At 42.9% G+C, this 22,243-nt stretch overlaps 2 protein-coding genes across 2 annotated transcripts; both read left to right on the top strand.

Annotated features, from left to right (window-relative positions):
- The first annotated feature begins 10,117 nt into the window (after window positions 1-10,117).
- Window positions 10,118-11,053, top strand: LOC115306740 (olfactory receptor 9Q1-like). The gene has a single exon (XM_029957280.1). It carries the CDS (start codon window positions 10,118-10,120, stop codon window positions 11,051-11,053), a length of 936 nt encoding a protein of 311 aa, XP_029813140.1.
- Window positions 11,054-17,946: 6,893 nt separating this feature from the next.
- LOC115306739 (olfactory receptor 9Q2-like) lies at window positions 17,947-19,232 on the top strand. The gene has a single exon (XM_029957279.1). It carries the CDS (start codon window positions 17,947-17,949, stop codon window positions 18,889-18,891), a length of 945 nt encoding a protein of 314 aa, XP_029813139.1. The 3' UTR covers window positions 18,892-19,232.
- Window positions 19,233-22,243: the final 3,011 nt, after the last annotated feature.

Below are 22,243 nucleotides of genomic sequence, written 5' to 3'. Positions count from 1 at the left end.
ATTCTCCTGGAATATCTTTTAAATGTTTATTCATTTAGTTTTGAGAGAGAGAGACAGACAGAGAGAGAATCAGAGAGTGTAAGAGGAGGAGGGGCAGAGAGAGAAGAAGACACAGAATTCCAAGTATGCTCCGAGCTGTCAGCACAGAGCCCAATGCAGAACTTGAACTCATGAACTGTGAGATCATGACCTGAGCAGAAATCAAGAGTCAGAAACTTAACCTACTGAACCACATAGGTGCCCCTTGAACTTCTGTTTTAAAAATTAAAAATAATTTATTTATTTATTTGTTTGTTTGTTTGTTTGTTTGAGAGAGAGAGCAAGAGAATGAGAAGGAGAATGAGTGGGGGATAGGGACAGCTCAGCACGGAGCCAGACACAGGGATCAGTTCCATGACCATGGGATCATAACCTGAGCCAAAATCAGGAGTCAGATGCTCAACCGACTGAGCCACCCAGGTGCCCTTTCTTGAACTTTTGTTAAACAGATAAGCATTGTTTATGCCTCTTAACTTTTTTCATGATTCTTGTCTCCATTGCTGACATTTTTACTCTATATTCTGATAGATGGAATAGTTATACAATTTATAGTATCAGTACAGGTGTGCAACAAAAATAACATCTTAAAATGTCATTTTAACTAAACTCAGTCTTTTCTTCCACTGAAGGCAAAAGAAAGAAAAAATCTTTTCTAATCCAAAGCAACTCAATTTTACTTAAATAATTTTTTTTAGTTTCTTTTTTTAATTTGTTGCAGTTTGCTATTTCTTATTAAATTTTTTTATCGGGGTGCCTGGGTGTCCTGTTAAGCATTTGACTCTTGATTCCAGCTTGGGTCAGATCTTCCTGTTTGTGAAATTGAGCCTTGTGCCAGGCTCTGCACTGACCTGACTGTGTGGAACCTGCTTGGGATTCTCTCTCTTTCCCTCTCTATCTGCCCAATCCCCAAATAAATATTAAAAAATTGTAATCTTTTTATTAAAAAGTCATCTCTACATCCAATGTGCGGCTTTGAACTCACGATCCCAAGATTAAGAGTCAGATGCTCTACAGACTGACCGAGCCAGGCACCCAAGAAAACTCAGCTTTAAATATGGCCTATTTAGAATTCAGACTCAGTTCAAAATTCTCTCTTCTTTTTATTTCCTTCTTTCTCCTGGGAGTGACTTAAATTCCCAAAAGATTTATGTATCATCCTGGCACTGGGAGTAGGACCTTTAGTACAACCAACTCCCTCTGTTCTCACTATCCTCTGCAGAAGTAGCTAGTCATTTCTGGTTCTCATTGTCTACTCTCATATGGGCTGCTGCCTTCGCCAAGGCTTCTCCTTTCAAACATATACTCGGCATTCTTTTTGTACGGCCCTAAGGGTCCTTTGGTTTTCCAATCCTTTCATCACATTTTATACTTAGGTATCAGTGTTCCGTGACAGTGTTCCTGGTCCCTCAACCTCGACACGTCCAGCAACTATTGTTGGTATGGTGCTCTGCCGTGATGTTGGTTAGAGAGACTGTAGCAGGCTTACCACAGCCTGAGGAAGTGAGGCACAGGTGTCCTCTCTTCCAGACTTCTACAAAATGAGATGAGGGCTTATGTCACCTACTGGCCCCCTCTGGGAATCCTTCCAGGTTGGGGATGTTGGAGCACTGACCCTTTCTTAACATCTATAATCTACACATCTGTAATCTAATCAGAATACCCTCTGATTTTTCTCCTTTCCTGCCTACTGGTAACATTTTTCCTTTCTCTTTTAAGAAAATAACTCTTTATCATAGTATGAATTTTAGGCTCATGATATAAACTCTCTGCTTCCTGTCTTTCTTGATTGCTCTTTAAATTAAAAGATCTATCTTGAGGAGTATCAAGGAAAATCTTATATTCAACATAATCTCTCTTTGCAATTAAAAGCTTAAGTGTCAAGACTTTTTTTTAGTGCATTAAAAAATCTATTTAAACATTTGTTTCCTGTAGCCCAGGAAGTGTCAGGCCTGCTCCAGAAGGGAAAGTGCATGACAAGAAATGAGTGCTTCCTGAATCATGGAAGTAAAACAAGGTCTATAATGAGCAGAGTGTATTGGGTGGTGGGAATTGATGGCAGTCGTGGAAAGCCAGTGCTTAAAGTCTTGACTGAAATAGTACTTGAATGAAATTAGGATCTCATCTTTGGAAGTAAGATTAGATTTTCAGATGTGTGTAGGATTTTTTTGTGGCCGTTGTCACCTCTGTTTTATGCCACTGTCGTGACTCCCAAGATGTCCATCTGCATATTTGAGAGCATTTGACAAATGTCAAATGCTATCTCTGCATGTCACCGTTCCCCTCTCCATCTGTGGGCCTCATCAACTGGTTTCCTTTTCTGTGACCTCCCACTGGTGCTGGCACTGACCTGGGGGTGGGGAGCTGCTCTGTGGGATTTCTCCTCATCTGATATCTGCTACTACTCCAGTGACTTGCTCTCTACGATTCTGACCTGACCAGCTTGATCCTGTTCATTTACTTTCTCATCAGTCAGGATATCTAACTATGTGCAAATCCCGTCACCAGGCAAAGCTCTGCTCTGCCTTTGGCTCATATATAACTACAGTTGGGTTGATCTTTGTGATTCAAGCTTTTATCCATGTATCCAATGACTTAGGCAAGTCCCTGGAAGGGGAAAGGGCTGTGCCCATGTTCTACAGAGCAGAGAGCCCCAGGCTGAACTTTCTGATTGTATAGCCTGAGGAACAAGGAGGGGAAGGAGGCCCTGAGGACAGCTCTTAATAAAGCCAAGTTGTACTAATTATCTTCACAGCTCCGCAAAATGCTCATCAGAAGCCTCTTCTGTTGTGCTAACCATCTGGGCTCTCATTACCATTTGCAAGTGTTCACAGCACACGTGTGAGCCAGGAAAGCCTGGAACCAGGCCTTCAGAGGTAGAGAATCTTCCAGTAAGGAGGTTCTCATGACGCCTGCCTCCAGGGGATGTGATGAGAGACCAGGGCGGAATATCAACAGTGGGATTCCAAATTTTACTGGGCAGGAATCCTGATAAATATTTGAAATTAAATTATGTAGTGGCAACAACAGGGCAGGTGGCCATCAGCAGTCATATTAATATTGAGCTAGAGAAGAGTAAAATGGGGTGGGGAGATGATGGGGTGGCAATTGTGTAATAAATCTGTAAGAACTCTCATCTGAAGAAAGAATGCCTTATCATCTATGAGATGATTTCCTTGTTTGGGTAAGAATGTTACCTTTTGTTGAAGTGATTTAAAATTTTATTTTGGGGGGATTAAGGAGTGCATTTGTTGTGATGAGCACCAGAGGCTGTATAGAAATGCTGAATCACTGTATTGCATCCCTGAAAGTAGAATTATATCAGGTTAACTATCCAGAATTTAAATAAAAACTTAAAAAATACCTCTAAAATTTTTTTAAGTGAAAAGTTACATGTAAAGCACTCAGCATGGTGCTGTATCTATTAAAACCCAGATAAAAGGTTTGACTGTGCTCTTAGAGTAAGGAGTTGGTGTGAACTCTACACCATCATTGAATGTGTAAAGATTCAGAAAGGAAGTAGGAAGAAAGGGGGAATTTGGGAAGGGGTTTGGGAGATACGCGCTGACGGTGAACAGCAAGGTGTCTTATTGAAGACTGGCTTTATGTTCTCTTACCCATTTCTCTTTTGTTTGATTTTTTTCTATGACTTTATATGTTGGTACCATAGTTCCCAATTTACAGGAAATACAGTGAAATTATGAATATTCCCCAAGATCAAGCAGTTAGAAAGGAATGAAGCCAGGATTTAAACCCAGGCAGTTTAATGCCAGAATTCATACTTTTGGCCAGAATGTATATATACTGTCTTCTTTCTTATAAACTCTAAGTGGTTAGAGAATCTTAATTCAAAGAGGAACTTTCTTTTTTTTTTTTTTAAATAGAGTTTATTGTTAAGTTGGTTTCCATATAACACCGAGTGCTCATCCCAGCAAATGCCCTCCTCCATGCCCATCACCCATTTCCCCTCTCCCCCACTCCCACAGCCCTCAGTTTGTTCTCAGTGTTTTAAGTCTCCTATGGTTTGCCTCCCTCCCTCTCCTTACCTATTTTTTTCCCCTTCCCTTCCCCTATGGTCCTCTGTTAAGTTTCTCCTGTTCCATATATGAGTGAAAACGTATGCTATCTGTCTTTCTCTGACTGACTTATTTCACTGAACATAATACTCTTGTTGCTACAAATGGCCAGATTTCATTCTTTCTCACTGCCATGTAATATTCCATTGTATATATATTAGCTGGGGTTTGACTGAACTTTCTTTTATTAAAGACAGAAATTCTCCTTTGTTTAGGAAAACCTCTTAAAGGGGATTTTGATTATGAAATTTGGGAATCTCTAATGTATTATCTAATGTTTATTTATTGTGAGAGACAGAGAGACAGAGAGACAGAGACAGAGCACAAACAGGGGAGGGGCAGAGAGAGAGGGAGACACAGAATCCGAAGCAGACTCCAGGCTCTGAGCTGTCAGTCCAGAGCCTGATGTGGGGCTTGAACCCATGAACCATGAGATCATGACTTGAGCCAAAGTTGGATGCCTTACTGACTGAGCCTCCCAGGTGCCCCTCTAATGTATTATCTAAATGGACACTATTACAAATCAAAACTACAATGACATATCATCTCACACTTGTCAGAATGGATTACAATTAACAACTCAAAAAACAATAGATGTTGGCGAGGATGCGGAGAAAGGAGAACCCTTTCACAACTTCGATGGGAATACAAACTGGTGCAGCTGCACTGGAAAATGGTTATGGAGGTTCCTCCAAAAATTAAAACCCAACAACTGCCACCCTAAGTATATATCCAAAGGATACAAAAAAGACTAATTCAAAGGGATATATGCACCTGATGCTTATAGCAGCATTATAAACAACAGCCAAATTGTGGAAAGAGCCCAAGTGTCCATTGACTGGATGAAGAATATGTGGAATATATATACACATGGAATATTACTTGTTACCAAAAATAATGAAAATGACATTTGCAATGACATTCATGGAGCTAGAGTGTATGATGCTAAGCAAAATACGTCATAGTAAAGATGAATAGCCTGATTTCATTCATAGGTAGAATTTAAGAAACAAAAGAGATAAACATAAAAGAAATGCAAACCAGAAAATAGACTCTTAACTATAGAGAAGAAACTGAGAGTTGATGGAGGGGAGGAGAGTGGGGTGATGGGCTAAATGGGTGATTAGTATTAAGGAGGGCACATGTGATGAACATTTATATGTAAATGCCAAATCACTAAATTCTATCCTGAAACCAATATTACCCTGTATGTTAACTAACTGGAATTTAAATAAAAACTTGAAACTATAAAAAAATTAAATAGATAGGAATTTTGCTATTAAAAGTTTGATTATGGTGTATAACAATATATAAAGAATTTTGAATCTCCTCCCAGTGGATTGGATTGGAATTTGGAAGACTGGGGAAGAGGAGAAGAGAAATATAAGTAAAGACAGTATATTCAAATACATGCCATGGTAATTTTGCTTTAGGGAATGAATAAGAGAAAAGGCAATGCTCCATGCTTGGTGTGATGTGGCACTAGGAAAGGCAAACACTCATGGAAGTGGGCATTCATGTCAACATTAATGGGAGCAGGAAAACAAAGGGCCAGGCAGGGCAATAGTGAGTGATTGTGTGTCCTTGGAAACTTGAGGGTGCTTTCTCTAGAATTTATTCTGTACAAAAGATGGGAGTATGTGGTAGAGATTTTAGCCCAAACATTTCTTTGCACCCATATCGATGTGTTTCTGCACATTTTCTAGCATCCCTTGAAATTATGTGGAGGCCATGTGACTGGACTCTGGTCCTTGGGATGGGGGAGGGAGTGAGTAGACCACTTCCGGGACTAGTTTTTAGTGGTTTTCTGCCTGACACTTCCTGGCCTTTCTCCTGCACTAGCATTTTTGAAGGCCACCGGTTTCAAATGTCATAGCTATGAGATGGAGGAGACCTACCTGACCCACATGGAGTTTTATGGGCCAAAATAAACTTAATGGTGTAAAGCCACTGTGATTTTAAGGTAATTTGTTTTTTTAAGTTTATTTTGATAGAGAGCCAGAGAGGGAGATAGAAAGAGTAAGAGAGAATGCATGCCAACAGGAAAGTGGCAAAGAGAGAGAGAGAGAGAGAGAGAGAGAGAAGGAAAGAGAATCCTAAGCAGGCTCCATGCAGTCAGCACAGAGGCTGATGCGGGGCTTGATTCCAGAAACCATGAGATCATGGCCTAAGCTGAGATCAAGAGTCAACCACTTAACTGACTGGGCCACCCAGATGCCCCGGATGGTAATTTATCAATACAGCATAACCTGGAGGACTCACCTCATCATCCAGTGAGCTCTGGTGTGCATGCGCACGTGTGTGGGGGGTCATAACAAATGTCCTTGGGCAGTAGGGTCTGTGGTTGGGCAGTGTCCATTGGCAACCAGTATGCATTGGACAGACTGTCTAGTCCACTCACCAAGTAACTAATGACCTTCGGCTTCTCTTGCGCTTTTTCCTCACTGGTACAAATGAGGAATCCCATTAGCTCCTCTAGTCTGAGGGCTCTGCTGAGGAAAGATGAAGACACTTTCCCCTAAGTGGGGGGCAGATGGTTAAAAGGCACATGTGAAAACTGTCCCTGGGAGCCCCTTGGTCTTCCTCTTCCTTTTCAAGCATACCTCCTAGTCCCACTCCTGTGCTAAATCATTAGAGAATGGGGCAGAAGGACAGTCAATGATACTGAAGGTGTCTTTGTTTAAAAGCTTGATATTTTGTTCAGCATAGCTTTTTTTTTGGCATCGATTTTGATTTTTTAATAATATCACATTATTATTTACCTTGTTTACTGCTTTTGGCACCACCTCAAGTTTTGCACCCCAGGAGAGTGCCTCACTCACCTTACCCGAGTCCTGGACCTGTCCAGTACTTTGAAATGCCACAAATTTTATTTACCGCCAGGCTAAACCTGATCTCCGTGGTTTTAAGGAGCAGAGAATGGCCCAGAACAAAGGCTGCAGTGAGATTATATAGACATTCACAGGATTCCATGATAGCCAATTACATTCTAATACACAGACGCTAGTTTTTGACGGGAACCTATCAATTTAGTCCTTTGTTCTTTAGGATGACCAATCATAGCGGGGCAGTGACTAAGCAATTTTTCTGTAGGCGTGGCCTTGGCCGGATCTTAGCAACCATAGAAAAGAGGTGGGCCAACAGTTTGCAACAAGTTATCCATTACATTCCATAAGTAGGTTAACCCATTACATTCCATAAGCTGACCTATAACACTGTGCTGTTGCCAAAGTCTCATCCATTGTCCCAGGTGTAGTCTCTGAGCTTCCTGCCTCCAGATTTGCTCACCTTGCTTCCCTTTCCTGGTGGGTTTTGCCCATTAACCCTGCCCCCACTACCTCTGTCCAAACTGTCACCTCCTCTAGAGGGGAAGTCTTTCCTGATCCATCCCACGCAAAAGTAATCTTGACCTACCCTGAATCCCTGTGGCACCTTGGGTACTGTCACCTCACTTCAGAGTTTAGTACCTGTTACCTTGTCTGATTGGTAATTATCTTACCGATTAGATTGCACGTGCCTTGCAGACAGGCATGTGATTTCTCTTTCACACAAGTTTGTTTCCTTTTGTAGCTCTTGCTCTTGGTTAGAATTCCTAGCACCTTAATGAATTAATGAACCATGTGCTTTCATTTTCTTTTGGCTCTCCTAATTGTCACAGAGAGCAATTATTTTGTTCTTCCCTGCTTCTCTTATTTCCTTTTCTGATTTGACACATGTTGAAATTCTATGACTAAACAAAATGCTTATGAATTGGGGGCTTAAAAAAGATTACAGCATCGATGATGCAGACAGCTGGCAGAGGCCATGGCAGCAAGAAGAACTTGCCAATTTCTCCTCTGGGCAACATACTAGGCTTTTGTTTTCCTTATGGTCTCATTTGCTTTTGAGAGAGAAAGAGAGAGAGATCCTGAAATTTAATGAAACATTTTAACCCCAGGGAGGGCAAATTTAGAAGACACATTGTGTTTTGCTGTGGTCTTGCTGGGTTTATCCTCTTAGATTATGCAGATCAAAGCCTTATGTCTGGAAAGCACCCTTCTTCCAGGATATGCCACCTTGATGAGGGAGCAATGGGCACAATTTCCGACATTGTCCTCACTGGAGAAATTAAAGCTAGTAACAGCTCACTCCTCAGGGGGCCATGCAGAACTGGAGTTCAGGGTTTTTAGCCCACACGCAGTGGGCATGTCATGGGCCTTTGGGAGCTGGGGCTGGGACCAGGTGTCTTGTTAAGAATCCACATGAACAATAATTGCTTTTCCTCAGAGATCACTTATGCCATCGATTAGGGATTTAGAGCTTTTATACCAGCGATTAGTGTCTTCTCCTAAAGGGCTTTGTGTTGGAGCCAGGAGCTCTTAAGAAGAGGCTGCTCTCCAACCTCAGCTATCCCAGCCCGCAACTGAAAAAAATACCAGGATGAGGTGTGTGCATTTTAGCCACATTTCCCAGATCAAGGAAATGGAAAGGTTGAGGGCAGAGAAAAGAACATGCTTGATAGACCAGAACTTGGAAGGTGCTTAAGGATGATCTGGTGTGGGCTCTGACATTCAGGTAGCTCTGACATTATTGTTCCCATGTTGATTAACTATTCTGTGTGTGTGAGGGGAGTGTAGGGGGAGGGGAAGGTCATTGAGGCCCTAAGGAATTAACTTGTATCCTCATAGCTGAGCAGATGTAAGAGGGTGACCTCCTGCTGCCCAGAATGGTAGTCTTTCTTTTACACCCTTAGGATCTCCAAGCCATGGAAGACAAGTGATACTTTAGGACACAGAGAGGAGTGGGCTGGCCAGGTAAAGGTGGAGTGGGATTCAGGGGAGAAAATGAATCATGCTCATTTCAGATCCCCCTGATCCAATTCGTTTTATTGATAATTTTCCCTCAATACATCAGTCTAATTGGCTACCAAGGTTTAATGCTTTAAAGATGATCAAATATCTTCTTGATTCTGCTGCATTGCAACTCTGCCAGAGGACTTTCTGTCCATTTGCACAAAAGTCCCCATCAGCCTTCAGAGAGGAGTTGATTGCAGGACAGGTATCCGTGTATGTCCCGCTGGACTGTAGGAGTAGACACACAATGCATGAGAAAGCTGGTAATAAGATATATAGGCTTCTGTGTGCATTTCTGTTCTGTTTCTTAAAAAAGTTTATTTATTTAGAGAGTGAGAAAATGCAAGCAGGGGAGGGGCAGAGAGAGATCCCAAGCAGGCTCTGTGCTGCCAACACAAAGCCCTACGCAGGGCGCTTGATCTCACAAACTGAGATCATAACCTGAGTTGAAATCAAGAGTCAGACGCTTATGTGACGGAGAAGTGAGAAGAAAGAAAGAAGCAGAGGGGGAAGTAGGGAGGGGGGGGCCCCATGGAGGATTTTCCCTGACATGCTGAGGTGTCTAGAGAATATCCTGTCCTAGATGGTATGCCATGGCTGGATTCTAACAGAGGAGTTAGGCATGACCAAGTTTAAGTCTCAGACATATTCCTCTGGCCACAATGAAGAGCAAGAATTTGCAAGAAGTACATCTGAAGCCTGGAGAACTGTTGGTTACACCGCCATGGTTTTGATACAGACAAGTGATGACAAGTGTTTGAAATAAGGGAGGAGTTATGCATGATATTGCAGAGAAAGAGACAGTCCTGAGAGAGACTTTCCCATGGTGGGCAGGACCCCATGTATCAACCCCTACTGCAGTGACAGGGGAATTTTGGTTCAGAAGGGTTATTTGACTCCCAGGGACCCACCAGTGAAAAAGGTGGGAGAGTGTATAATCCTATTCTGCAATGTTTGCCTCTACTGGCTTTCTTGACATAGAAAACGGCTCTTAATTCTCAGCGCTCCCTTGAAGGTAGGGGCTAAGGTCAGTCGTCTCTGAAGTGCACACAACATCTGCTGTATTTTATCCATAGTATGTGTACAGTAAACTTAAATGCAAAATACGTTCAGTTCTGTTTACAGCTTCCTACCTGACTTCTCATCCTAGCGCTTTCAGGCACGTCCGGGTTCATGGCAGAGAAGAACCTCACCTTAGTGACCCAATTCCTCCTCACTGCATTTACGGACTGTCCTGAACGGGCACTCCCTCTTTTTCTCCTCTTTCTATTGATCTATCTCTTCACCTTGCTGGGGAATGCAGGAATGGTCGTCCTGATCCGCGTGGATAGCCGGCTCCACACCCCAATGTACTTCCTCTTGAGTCATCTCTCTTTCATGGACATCTGTTACTCATCCGTCACGGTCCCCCAGATGTTGGCCGTGCTGCTGGAGCATGGGGTGGCTCTGTCCTACACACGCTGCGCTGCTCAGTTCTTCCTCTTCACCTTCTTTGGCTCCATTGACTGCTACCTCCTGGCAATCATGGCCTATGACCGCTATGTGGCCGTATGCCAGCCCCTGCTTTATGTCACCGTCATGACGCAGAAGACCCGTTTGGGTTTTGTGGCTGGGGCTTATAGTGCTGGTCTCTTCAGTGCCTCGGTGAGGACAGTCTCAGCCTTCACTCTCTCCTTCTGTGGAAACAATGAGATCGACTTTATTTTTTGTGATCTCCCTCCTCTGTTAAAGCTGACCTGTGGGGACAGCTACACCCAGGAAGTGGTCATTATTGTGTTTGCGATATTTGTCATCCCTGCCTGCATGGTGGCGATCTTGGTGTCCTACCTGTTTATCATAGTGGCCATCATGAGGATCCCCTCAGCCGGGGGCCGGGCCAAGACCTTCTCCACTTGCGCCTCCCACCTCACGGCTGTGTCACTCTTCTTCGGCACCCTCATCTTCATGTACCTGAGAGATAACTCTGGCCACTCCTCACAGGAGGATAGGGTGGTGGCTGTGTTCTACACAACAGTGATCCCCATGCTGAACCCCCTCATCTACAGCCTGAGGAACAAGGAAGTGAAAGAGGCCCTGAGGAAAGTTCTTGAAAGAGCTGAGTTGTCCTGACCATTTCCTGCTTGGAAAGTCCTGAGAATGACCTCTTCAGGAGCACCAGCATTCTAGACACTCACTATTCACGACACGCTCATGGTTTAAATGAATATGTCATGGTACAAGATATATAAAGGAATGGGAACTCTTAGTTCTAGAGAGAGAAAAAAAGAAAAGGAAGAGACCATCTGCAAAGGGGTTGGGGTAAGAGCTCTAAGTCCCAGGACAGATGACCAAAGGATGTGAATTTAGATCCCATGTCATCCACATGTGGCACAGGTCACAGGTCTGTGACTATGAAACAAGATGACAGTTTTTGCAAACTTTTCTTTTTTTTAATTTTTTTAATGTTTTATTTATTTTTGATACATAGAGAGACAGAGCATGAGAGGGGGAGGGGCAGAGAGACAAGGAGACACAGAACTGGAAGCAGGCTCCAGGCTCTGAGCTAGCTGTCAGCACAGAGCCTGATGCGGGGCTCGAACCCACGAACGTGAGATCTGACCTGAGCCGAAGTCAGAGGTTTAACCGACTTAGCCAGCCAGGCGCCCCAAGGTTTTTGCAAACTTTTCAATGAAAGATTTCTATTATGTAGAGATTTTGAAAATAATGTATTGTGACCTCCTTATTTCCTATACTTAGATTCTGCTATTGCTAATATTTTGTTATTTTTGCTTTATCACATATATATAACCCGTTCATTTTACCCATTGATCAATTCATCCTCTGATCCACCTTTTGTTTTGATGCATTTTGAAGTGCATTGCTGTCATCAGTATTAGTATTCTTCACTGCTGTACACTTCAGAATATGTCCTCATTAGGATTTGACATTGAGATTACATGTATTTTTAATGATTAATTAAAGCCATAGGTTGATTGTCCAAGTAATAAAGTTGACCCCCCTCGAAGTATTCTTCACACTCTAATAGTTCACGGGCGCCTCACAGGAATCACTGAAAAATGCCTACCATAACATGCCTGTGAATTCCTCTTGACTGGAAATGTACCCCGTTCTTCCTTCTTCCCCACCTGTTTCAGCCCCCATGTGTCACATTGTTTGCTCAGAATCCACTTGTGAATTTATACCATCCCACTTCCTATAATAATATCTATAGTGTCTCTATCTTCAATGGTGACTCTGTGTTCTTGCAGTTTTTGACCTCAGGGAGGCAGAGCCTTGCTGCATTCCATGCACAGGGATCTTACTGGGTCTCTGTATCTGTAGAAGCTCAACCTGTGTCTGAAGACTTCCAGAGTCTGTTGGTTCTTGATCATCACTTCTCTAACTTACAGGTGTCTTTTTTTTATGTTTTTTACTTATTTTTGAGAGACAGAGACAGCATGAGCAGGGGAGGGTCAGAGAGAGAGGGAGACACAGAATCTGAAGCAGGCTCCAGGCTCTGAGATGTCAGCACAGAGCCCGATGTGGGTCTCGAACCCACAAGCCATGAGATCATGACCTGAGCCAAAGTCGGACACTCAACTAACTAAGCCACCCAGATGCCATTCTCTTGGGCTTTTCTGATACCTTAGGACACATCTTGCTAACACATGCACAAAATAAATCGAGACAAAGCACAGATGCTCACAGACATTGCTCAGAGCTATGGTGGCTTGATGCTGAGAAGCTCAGTGTGATTCCTGGGGAGGGAGCATGGCAGGGCTACTCTCCACGTTCAAGTGCATGCTGAACATTATTTTCACCTATTGCCATTTTTTTGTAAACATGAAGATCTGCTTTGGATTTCTTTCAGTTAGTAAAAGCAGGTGTGAATACAGATCTTTCATAAAAGCAAAGTGGGGCAACGTGAAACTTTGAAAGGCAGCGAATACCTGTAACAGGATTTTTAATTGGAAGAAGCATCTGGAGGAATGGTCAAGGATTCAAGGAGAACGTGTACAAAGGAAACTAAATTTAAGCTCACCTACAGTAAAATAAAACACATTAAAATCTTCAAAGACATTATGTGTGCTTCTAGAAGACAGGATGATTTAAAATGCATAGTATAATCATCATAAGAAATGCTTGTTCCATATAACAGTGGTTGGTCTGCTTATTACAATCCAGGTTGAAAATCCATAGTTCCAAAAGAGGGATAGTTAATAAATAACTCCCGGCGTGACTGTGTTACAGGTTGCGGCAAAAGGCAAAAGTTAAGAAAGGAGCTAGAAAGCTCCAGTTGGTCATGTGAAGTTACTTCCTGATTGAAGAGACAACACTGGGTCTGTGTGAGTGAGAGCAGTGCACCAAAGAGCTGTTTGCTCTCTTGGAATCTTCCAGAAGGCAGGGAGTACACCATGAATCAAAAGGAACTGCTAAGAGATTGAGCCGTTAGAGACAACTTAAGCTCTTTCTGATGAAATTCAGAGCAGGTAGTTAAAGGCTGCTGTTTAAGAAGGAGTCAACTGAGCTGTCTATAGGAACTAGTGGCTACAAAGCCCATGTTGTATATGGGACTTTTCCTCTCTAGAGAGAGTTCAGGGAAAGTTAAGAAGTATGTCCTAAGGTATCCACTTATGTATGGAAGGGCAGACATGGTTAAATTATTTTTTTAAGTTAATTTATTCATTTTGAGAGAGAGAGAGAAAGCGGGCACACGCATGTGTTTGCAAGGGAGGGGTAGAGACAGAGGGAGAAAGAGAATCCAAGCAGGCTCCACCCTATCAGCACAGAGCCCGATGTGGGGCTTGAACCTGGGAACTGTGAGATCATGACCTGAGCTGAAGCCAGACGCTTAACCGACTGAGCCACCCAGGTGCCACTAAAAGTCCTGTTTTAATAGAAAATATATAGTTGATGATTAATCGTTCAAAAAACATGCATAGGGCATACTATGCTATTTAGACCAGAGGACTGTAAGACAGTTTTGAATGTGGCTGTAATACCTAAAAGGAGAATAAAGAAAGGTCTTCTGGGGAGATAACCTTGGATATACAGCTCAATAAGGGGATAGTGAGTATAATACCCTACCTAAATCCTCCTTCTTCTCACTCTGCAATGTAGGTTCCCTCTCTAAGCCCTTTCCCTTCTTTTTAAAAGGTTAGAAAGAAAATAGAGGTGTAGAGGGAAGAACTTGCCAACTATTCCCAAATATGGGGTCCGGAGACATCCTCATGAGGGTCTGAAATAGAATATAGGAGTTCAGAGAGTGCATTGTTGGAGCCATCCTGCTCAGGCTCAAACTCTAGTTCTGCCCCTCATGGTGGCATTATTGGTGACCCACTTCAATTGTGCCTACATGGTTTCATCCCCTTAAAATGGAGCTAATAATAGTGCCTAACTCATAGGGTCATTGCATGGATTCAATCAGCTAATATATCTATCCGTCTATCTTTCTACTCCTTATCTATTATCTATCTGTCTATCTATCCATCTTTCTATTCCCTATCTACTCTATCTATCTATCTATCTATCTATCTATCTATCTATCTATCTACCTACTATCTATTATTACCACCTGTCATCATCTATCATCTTAGAAAAGTCAACTGACATAGAGTAAACAGCTTACATCATCTTTGCTACTATTGTTCTATTGGATTTTCCTTTCACATTTTGGCTTAGTTGCAATCTCTAAATCAGGAACCAAAAGTCAGTCATATCTGTAGTTCTTAGGAATAAACTTTCTTTTATTGTAGTTGTATAGGCTTCAATACTCACAAATGTGAAATTTTGACCTGCACTTTTTGAGGTGCATTCGGCTTTATTTCTGGGGCTGGCCTCGTGATGACTGAATTGTCTTAAGAGTTATCTGATGATACCATAAAAGTCTATCATAGTTTCTTGAACGTGGGGTTCTGAGGGTCTCAGCAGCCTATTTCACCTGGAGATGGAGTGAGGTAGAGTCACTACTGTTTCTGAAGCAGAACTACAGGTGCTCAGCCACTGGACCCTCTTTAGGAGGGAATTAAAAGTCCTTTTTTTTTTTTTAAAGGTTTATTTATTTTTGAGAGAGAGAGAGAGAGAGAGAGAGAGAGAGAGAGAGAGAGAGAGACAGAGCATGAGCAGGGGAGGGGGGGGAAGAGAGAGACACACAGAATCCGAAGCAGGCTCCAGGCTCTGAGCAGTGAGCACACAGTCCAACACGGGGCTGATCTGAGCCGAAGCTGGAAGTTTAACCAACTGAGCCACCCAGGGGCCCCTGAAGGAGAAGTCTTTTTTAAAAAGCTCCTAAGGGATCTATCAGGAGGGATTTTACTCCCTGCCTGACCCCCTACCGATCACTTTCACAGTAGGAGCAATTGCTCTTGGGGAAGCCAGTCTGTGCAGACTTAGAGGAGCCAAATTTTGATATGATGAGTCATGAGGCGATGTCTTTTCTTGGAATGATTATGGCTTTGCTGTTTGGCATTTGGTCAATTGCTGAGCTTTTTCAGAGCTGTGCTGCCTAAGGCGCATGCATCCCTGGGACCTCTGATTCTGCAGGATGCTAACCTGCTTTCAGTGAAAAAGAGGCTTTGTGGTCAGATATTTTGGGGAAATGGTGGACTAAGAAAGGGGACAAAGTTTCTGGATTGTAGGACCTCATAGATCGGTTAATACTCTGCTATACAAATTGAGTTTCCATCCAGAGGATACAGTATGTAGTGATTTCCAAACCTGTGAGAACAATAAACCTCTTTTCCTCCCTGGAACCACATGGGAAGCCTGTTATTAAGGTGAACATTGGGGTGCCTGGCTGGCTCAGTTCATTAAACGTCCAGCTTTTGATTTCTGCTCAGGTCATGATTTCATGGTTTGTGGGTTCAAATCCTGTATCAGGCTCTGCCTTGACAGGATGGAGCCTGTTTGGGATTCTGTCTCTGTCCCTGTCTCTGCCCCTCCTCTGCTCATGCCCCCCCCTTCTCTCTCTCTCAAAATAAATGAATAAACTTAAAAAAAAAAACAAGGTAGATGTTTGCCCCCTATGGCAGAGAAACTATATTGAAATTTCTGGAGGCAGGATAATAGTATGCATGTTTTAAATAAATTCCCTGGGCCATTCTTATGCACCAGGAGAGCCAGTTTGAGAATCGGCACTCTGGAGGAGAGAGCGATCACCATTAAGAATTTGTTCAGTTTGCCTGGTAGAAGTCTACCCACGACTTCCGCACACCTCCTTACTCCCCATTGGCACAATTCTGTTTCTGCCATATGGTGAGATTCCAGAATCACCGATTCCAGCGTGTGTTAGCGATGGGGGAACAAAAGCCTACAAAACAGTCTTCCGTTGGGATCTGGTCAGAGCTGCCCCGAGTGGCAGTGGGCAAAGCTCTTGAGAAAATTCCCAGTTGAGATACAGGATAACTTCAAAAAACGTACATCACTTTTGGTACAAGGCAGAAATGAGGCAAGACCAGGAACTAGCCTCGTCAGATACTGCTGAGTGATGGCAGGACACGAGATGGGGCTCGTGGAGTTTGAAATTAGAGAGAAATCCTCAAAGATATTAGACACCATGTTAGAAGCCACATGAAGATTAATTGCCTCTCCCTGGGGACTCCCCTCAGGGACCAATTCAGGCATGATGCTGGAGCAGTGAATATAGGAAACACTGACAGGAGGTCTAGTGGTGGATCAGAAGCTCAGGGAGAGAGGCTGGTGCCCTAGCCCTGCTATGCTGTCTGAGTCTGAAAAAAGTCCCAGAAAGCTCGTGTCAAGGATTTACTGTTTTGTCAAAGGTGAGAAGAAAGAGAGGGACTCCAGGAATCGAGAGCAGACCTAGAGGTCTGGAAGCCACCTTACCCTCCCTCGGGTCACTATGATTATGGACTCATGCTGTATTGTTGTTTATTGAAAGGGAACAAAGACAGGGTAACTGACATCCGGAGGGGAAAAGCCACTTGCTTAGGGTCATGCATCTTGTATGGACGAACCTGAACACAGGTCTCTTCTGGATTGGTGGGTCCCATGGTTTCCAGATCGAATTTCTTTTCTTTGTTACTATCCCGAATGGGTCAGCTCTGTATTAGCCTGGTGGCTGGTGCATGAGGTCATCAAACAGGATCGAAGTCCTCCTTTACAGCCACAGCCTAGAACCCTGTAAAGACGCCAAATCCTTTAGCTGAGATCCCTCCAACAGTGCTTAGACACCAGACTGCAGAAATATTCCTGCTTTCAAAAATGGATGCTGTTTATTATCAAACTACTGCTTTTTTCCAGGACTGTGTGAACAACCAAACCATGTTTATGGAGTTTTGTTAGGTGCTGAAAAGAGCTTATGTTTGTTGTTGAGATTCCAAGGTTATTGCTACTACTTACAAAAAGCAACAAATAAAACCCCTTAATAAGCCAGCCAGCCAACTCTAATTAGGTTAACAGCTATTTGTTAAACATGTCCATTTTTCTACTGAGAATAGAACTCTTCCTACAAGCAGAGGCCATTGCTGATTGCTAATGGGCTTTTTTTTTTTTTAATTCATGCTCCTTTGTTCATAGAATATAAATTTTCCTTCCTTAAAACATTCATTTGGAATTTTAAATAGCTACTATATATATGTGGGGTGCTTTCAGCTTTCCTAAACACTTTTGCATCTGTTTTAATCTATGCATTAACCTTATCTCTTAGGTAGGGCAAACATTATGATCCCCTTTCTGCAGAAGAGGAAACTGAGGTTCAGAGAGGTTAAGTGCCTGGTGTAAGATCAAACAGCTAATTGGGGACAGAGTTGCAAATACAAGAGCTGACTTGAAAGTCAGGTAATCACTTGCTGTTCGTTCTTAGTGCAATAGAAGCTTTTGTCAGTTTTTCTCTTCTAGGGAGCTCTCTATTTGTCCATTTCCGCTCAGACTGCAAGGTTTGCTCAAGTCCAGTGCCTCCCACCAGACACCCAATTTAAAGCTTTCTTGCTGGAAATGATTTGCACTCGTCTTCCGGGTCCCCTCACCTGGCTCTTGTCCGTCCTCGCAGGTAAATCGCCGGATGGATGGCCGGGAGAAATGACACTGTAGTGACTGAGTTCTTCCTCACTGCGTTCCCAGAGCATCCCGAGTGGGGGCTCCCTCTCTTCCTGGTATTTCTGAGTTTCTATCTACTCACTCTGCTGGGGAACACGGGAATGGTCATCCTGATCCGCGTGGATGGCCGGCTCCACACTCCGATGTACTTCTTCCTTGGCCACCTTTCCTTCGTGGACATCTGCTACTCGTCCATTACGGTCCCCCAGATGTTGGCTGTGCTGCTGGAGCACGGGGTGGCTCTGTCCTACACACGCTGCGCTGCTCAGTTCTTCCTCTTCACCTTCTTCGCTTCCATCGACTGCTACCTCCTGGCAATCATGGCCTATGACCGCTACGTGGCCGTGTGCCGGCCCCTGCTTTATGTCACCATTGTGACGGAGAAGGACCGCTGGGGCTTACTGGCTGCGGCGTATGTGGCTGGGTTCTCCAGTGCCTTCGTTCGAACAGTCACAGCCTTCACCCTCTCCTTCTGTGGAAACAATGAGATCGACTTTATTTTCTGTGATCTCCCTCCTCTGTTAAAGCTGACCTGTGGGGACAGCTACACCCAGGAAGTGGTCATTATTGTGTTTGCCATTTTTGTCATGCCTCTTTGTGTATTGGTGATCTTGGTGTCCTACCTGTTTATCATCGTGGCCATCATGAGGATCCGCTCGGTGGGGGGCCGGGCCAAGACCTTCTCCACTTGCGCCTCCCACCTCACGGCTGTGTCACTCTTCTTTGGCACCCTCATTTTCATGTACCTGAGAGATAACTCTGGCCAGTCTTCGGAGGAGGACCGAGTGGTGTCAGTGCTCTATACAGCGGTGACCCCCATGCTGAACCCCTTCATCTATAGCCTGAGAAATAAGGAGGTAAAGGAGGCAGTTATGAAAGCCCTGAGCAGGTCAAAGTCTTCTGGAAGGCCCTAGATTGACTCTTTCCAAGTATGTGATTCCTTAGTTTCCCTGTCCTTTCTGTCTATACTCAAATGTCACCAATATGGGGAGACTTTCCCGGACAACCTTACTTCAAATTGCATCCAAACATCCCACTTCCATTTTCTGATTTATTATTCTGTGTCCTACGTGTCACCATCTGATGCACTGTGTGCTACATATTTGATATTGTCTAATTCTCACAAACTGGAAGGTAAACTACATGAGAGAAAGTGTTTTTTATCTGTGAGACTCACTTCTGTGTGTTCAGTGCCTAATCTAGCATCTAGCACATAAAAAGCATCCAATAACTATTTGTTGAATAAATGCATTAATCTCTGGTTCCAGTGTCTACCTTGCAGTTCCAACTTCCTTGTCCTCAGTTGTTTTTCTTTTTTATCTGCCCAGTGGGTTGACCTACTCTATAGGCCTAGGTTTTTGAGGATCCAGGACATAAAAGAGCAGGGACCATGTCTGTCTTATTCTGTACATTGCCTGGTACCACACACACACATGATGAGTGGAATAAAAATCTTTGGAAAATCCAAAAGCTACCTGTAAATGGCAACTACTGTTTGGATCCAAAGGGATTTTCCAAATCCCATTGTTTATTTGTTCATTGTTTTCCTTCTTGCTGTTTCTTCAGTTTTTGACTACTACTACTACTACTAATGATGATGATGATGATGATGATGATGATGATGATGATGATGATAATAAGTTATAGGTAGTCACTATCATTTATCATCACCTTCCAGGAACTGTGATGTGTGCTACAAGAATTATCACAGCCCTAGGAGACATGTTGCATGATTACACCTGCTTTGTAGGAGGATGAGGCACCAGAGACTCAGAGAGGCTGAGCAATTTTCCCAAGGGCAGCAAGCAAGCAAGTGATCAAGTGGGGCTTCCACCCCAGCAAAGCCTGAGCTCCTTAACTGCCATACACACACACACACACACACACACACACACACACACACACACACACGGTCTTCTGCTATGATCTACTGCCTACTCAATCTGGAATTTATTGTTATTGCATGTTTCTGCTTCTTGAAGAAAAGAGAAAAGCCCAATGTGTAGAGGTAGCAGGCAGTCAACATGTTTATTTTATAGCCCTGATGTGCAAGTATTGTGCAAAGCAACAGCAGGTGTCTGTGCATGTGTGCGTGCGTGTGTGTCATTGTGGATGAGCAAATGAGGGGTGTAGATTAAATAGATGCAGCTTCTGAACTTTAGGTATTTTCATTTCAGGACATAAGACAAAACTTTTAAAAGAGAGTTGGGTGGGCATGTTTAGGAAAAGGTATAGGGGAAAGATTGTCCTGGGAGCCACGAGATTTGAATTCACGTTATCAGTCTTTATTCGTGTTTTTTTGCACAACTCACTGACAAGCTGCAGGGTAGGGTAAAGCAGCTCCACCAAATGCATCTTGGGGGCCATTTTTTCAAATATTAACTGCCATGCAAATGCTCCTCTGACATATCAGCTTCTGTGGCAGGAAATAGAGGCACGCGTGTTGAGGAGGAGCTCAGGATTTGGCACCAAAGCATCCAGGCTGTTAGCTGTGTGGCTTCAGATTAGTTAGGGTTTGTCACTCTGCTTTCTCAACTGTGAAATAAACCTTACTGAGCATGTACCCTGGGCCAGGTTTTATGTGTATCACATTTATTCTCATGACAACTGGGTACATGTGTGGAAACAGAAGGTGCTAGGGAAGTTCTCTAAACATTAATTAGTTTGATTATGGTGATTGTCCCAAGGTCTACAGCCCAATGAGCACCTGTGGGCCTCTTCATTTCAGAACTGTCTGGAGCACTGTCTTCTGGCCTTGGGTTCAGACACCTGCAGAAGTGGAGTTCACTAAAAAATTTTTAACTTACCTCTTAAAGTAATATACACTTAAATACACCTTTAATGCTAGGCACCAGGCTAAAAGCTTTACATGAATGATTTACTTTAGTCTCAACAGCTTGAGTGGAAAGTAATTCTGATTGACCTCATTTTGCAAAAGGAGGATATTAAACCCATAGAGGTTATATAACATGCCCACGTTCTGCAGCAAGAAAGTGGTAGAACAGGGAGCACCTGATCCCAAGTCTTTCTCACTCCAAAAGAGCTGCTCTCAAAAGGCATCCCCCTTGTGCGTTTCCCCTGCCTCTCTCCCAGGCCTCAAGTCTCCATTACAAATCATTTCAGAAGCATCTGGATTTTAGTTGCTTCCTCCAATAAATAGTTCATCAGTACAGTACCTCTAGGCAGTCACCAACCTTGCCTTCATGTCTTCCCTTCAATCTTCAGTGATTGCCTAAGAATTCAAGATTCCTTTTCAAACACTGACTTTTGTTATTGCTTACCATTTAATAGCATTTAATATATATTTAATTATTTTGTTCTATCTATATCTATCTGTCCATCTATCAATCATCTATCTATCATCTATCATGTATCTATGTATCTATCATCTATCTACTATTATCTATTATCTATCTATCCATCCATCTATCATCTGTCTATTTATCCATTATCTATAATGATATATCAAATCTGATCTCTGTTTCTAGGAGTCCATTTTTTTTAGATTCCACATACAAGTGAGATCATACAGTATTTGTCTTTCTCTGTATGACCTATTGCCTTTCCAATGCAATGTTTAATAGAAGTAATAGCTGTGCACATTCCTGTCCTGTTCTTGATCAGGGGAAACTTGTCCGTCTTTCATCAATCACTGTGTGGGTTTTTCATAGGTGCCTTTTATCAGTTTGTGGGAGTTTCCATTGATTCCAGGTTTGTGGAGAGTTTTTTTAATTTTTAAATTTTCTAAAAGTTTATTTATTTTTGAGAGAATGCAAGACAGGGAGAGGCAGAGAGAGGAAACAGCAGATCTGAAGCAGGCTCTGGGCTGATAGGCTGACAGCAGCAAGCCTAATGTGGGGCTTGAACTGACGAACTGCGAGATCATGACCTAAGCCAAGTCGACACTCAACCAACTGAGCCACTCAGGTGCCCAAGAGTTGTTGTTTTTTTAATCATGAATGGATTCTGGATTTTGTCAGAAGACTTTTCTGTATCCACTAGGATGATCATATAGTTTTATTTTGTGCTAATTAATATGAAGGATTACATTGATTGCTTTAGGAATGTTAGATAATTCTTGTATTTTTCAGATAAACTGTACTTTATTACAGTGTAGTGTTGCTTTTATTATAAAAAAAGTAGATGTTCTTCAGTATTCTTAGTTGGATAAAAAGATCACAGATGGCATTGCCTAAAGCCATATGCCAGTTTTAAAAGGGGGCTGTAGTTCTGAGTCATCTAAATACCTCTATTAAAAGGAGACTA

This window comes from Suricata suricatta, chromosome 11, assembly GCF_006229205.1.
Source record: "Suricata suricatta isolate VVHF042 chromosome 11, meerkat_22Aug2017_6uvM2_HiC, whole genome shotgun sequence".
NCBI classification, from domain to species: domain Eukaryota; kingdom Metazoa; phylum Chordata; class Mammalia; order Carnivora; family Herpestidae; genus Suricata; species Suricata suricatta.
Note: the sequence above shows the minus strand (reverse complement) of the source record. Positions and strands in the feature narration are given on the sequence as shown.

Excerpts from the sequence above, each read along its gene's own strand:
- LOC115306740 (XM_029957280.1), top strand. The coding sequence starts at position 10,118 with ATGGCAGAGAAGAACCTCACCTTAGTGACCCAATTCCTCCTCACTGCA.
- LOC115306739 (XM_029957279.1), top strand. The coding sequence starts at position 17,947 with ATGGCCGGGAGAAATGACACTGTAGTGACTGAGTTCTTCCTCACTGCG.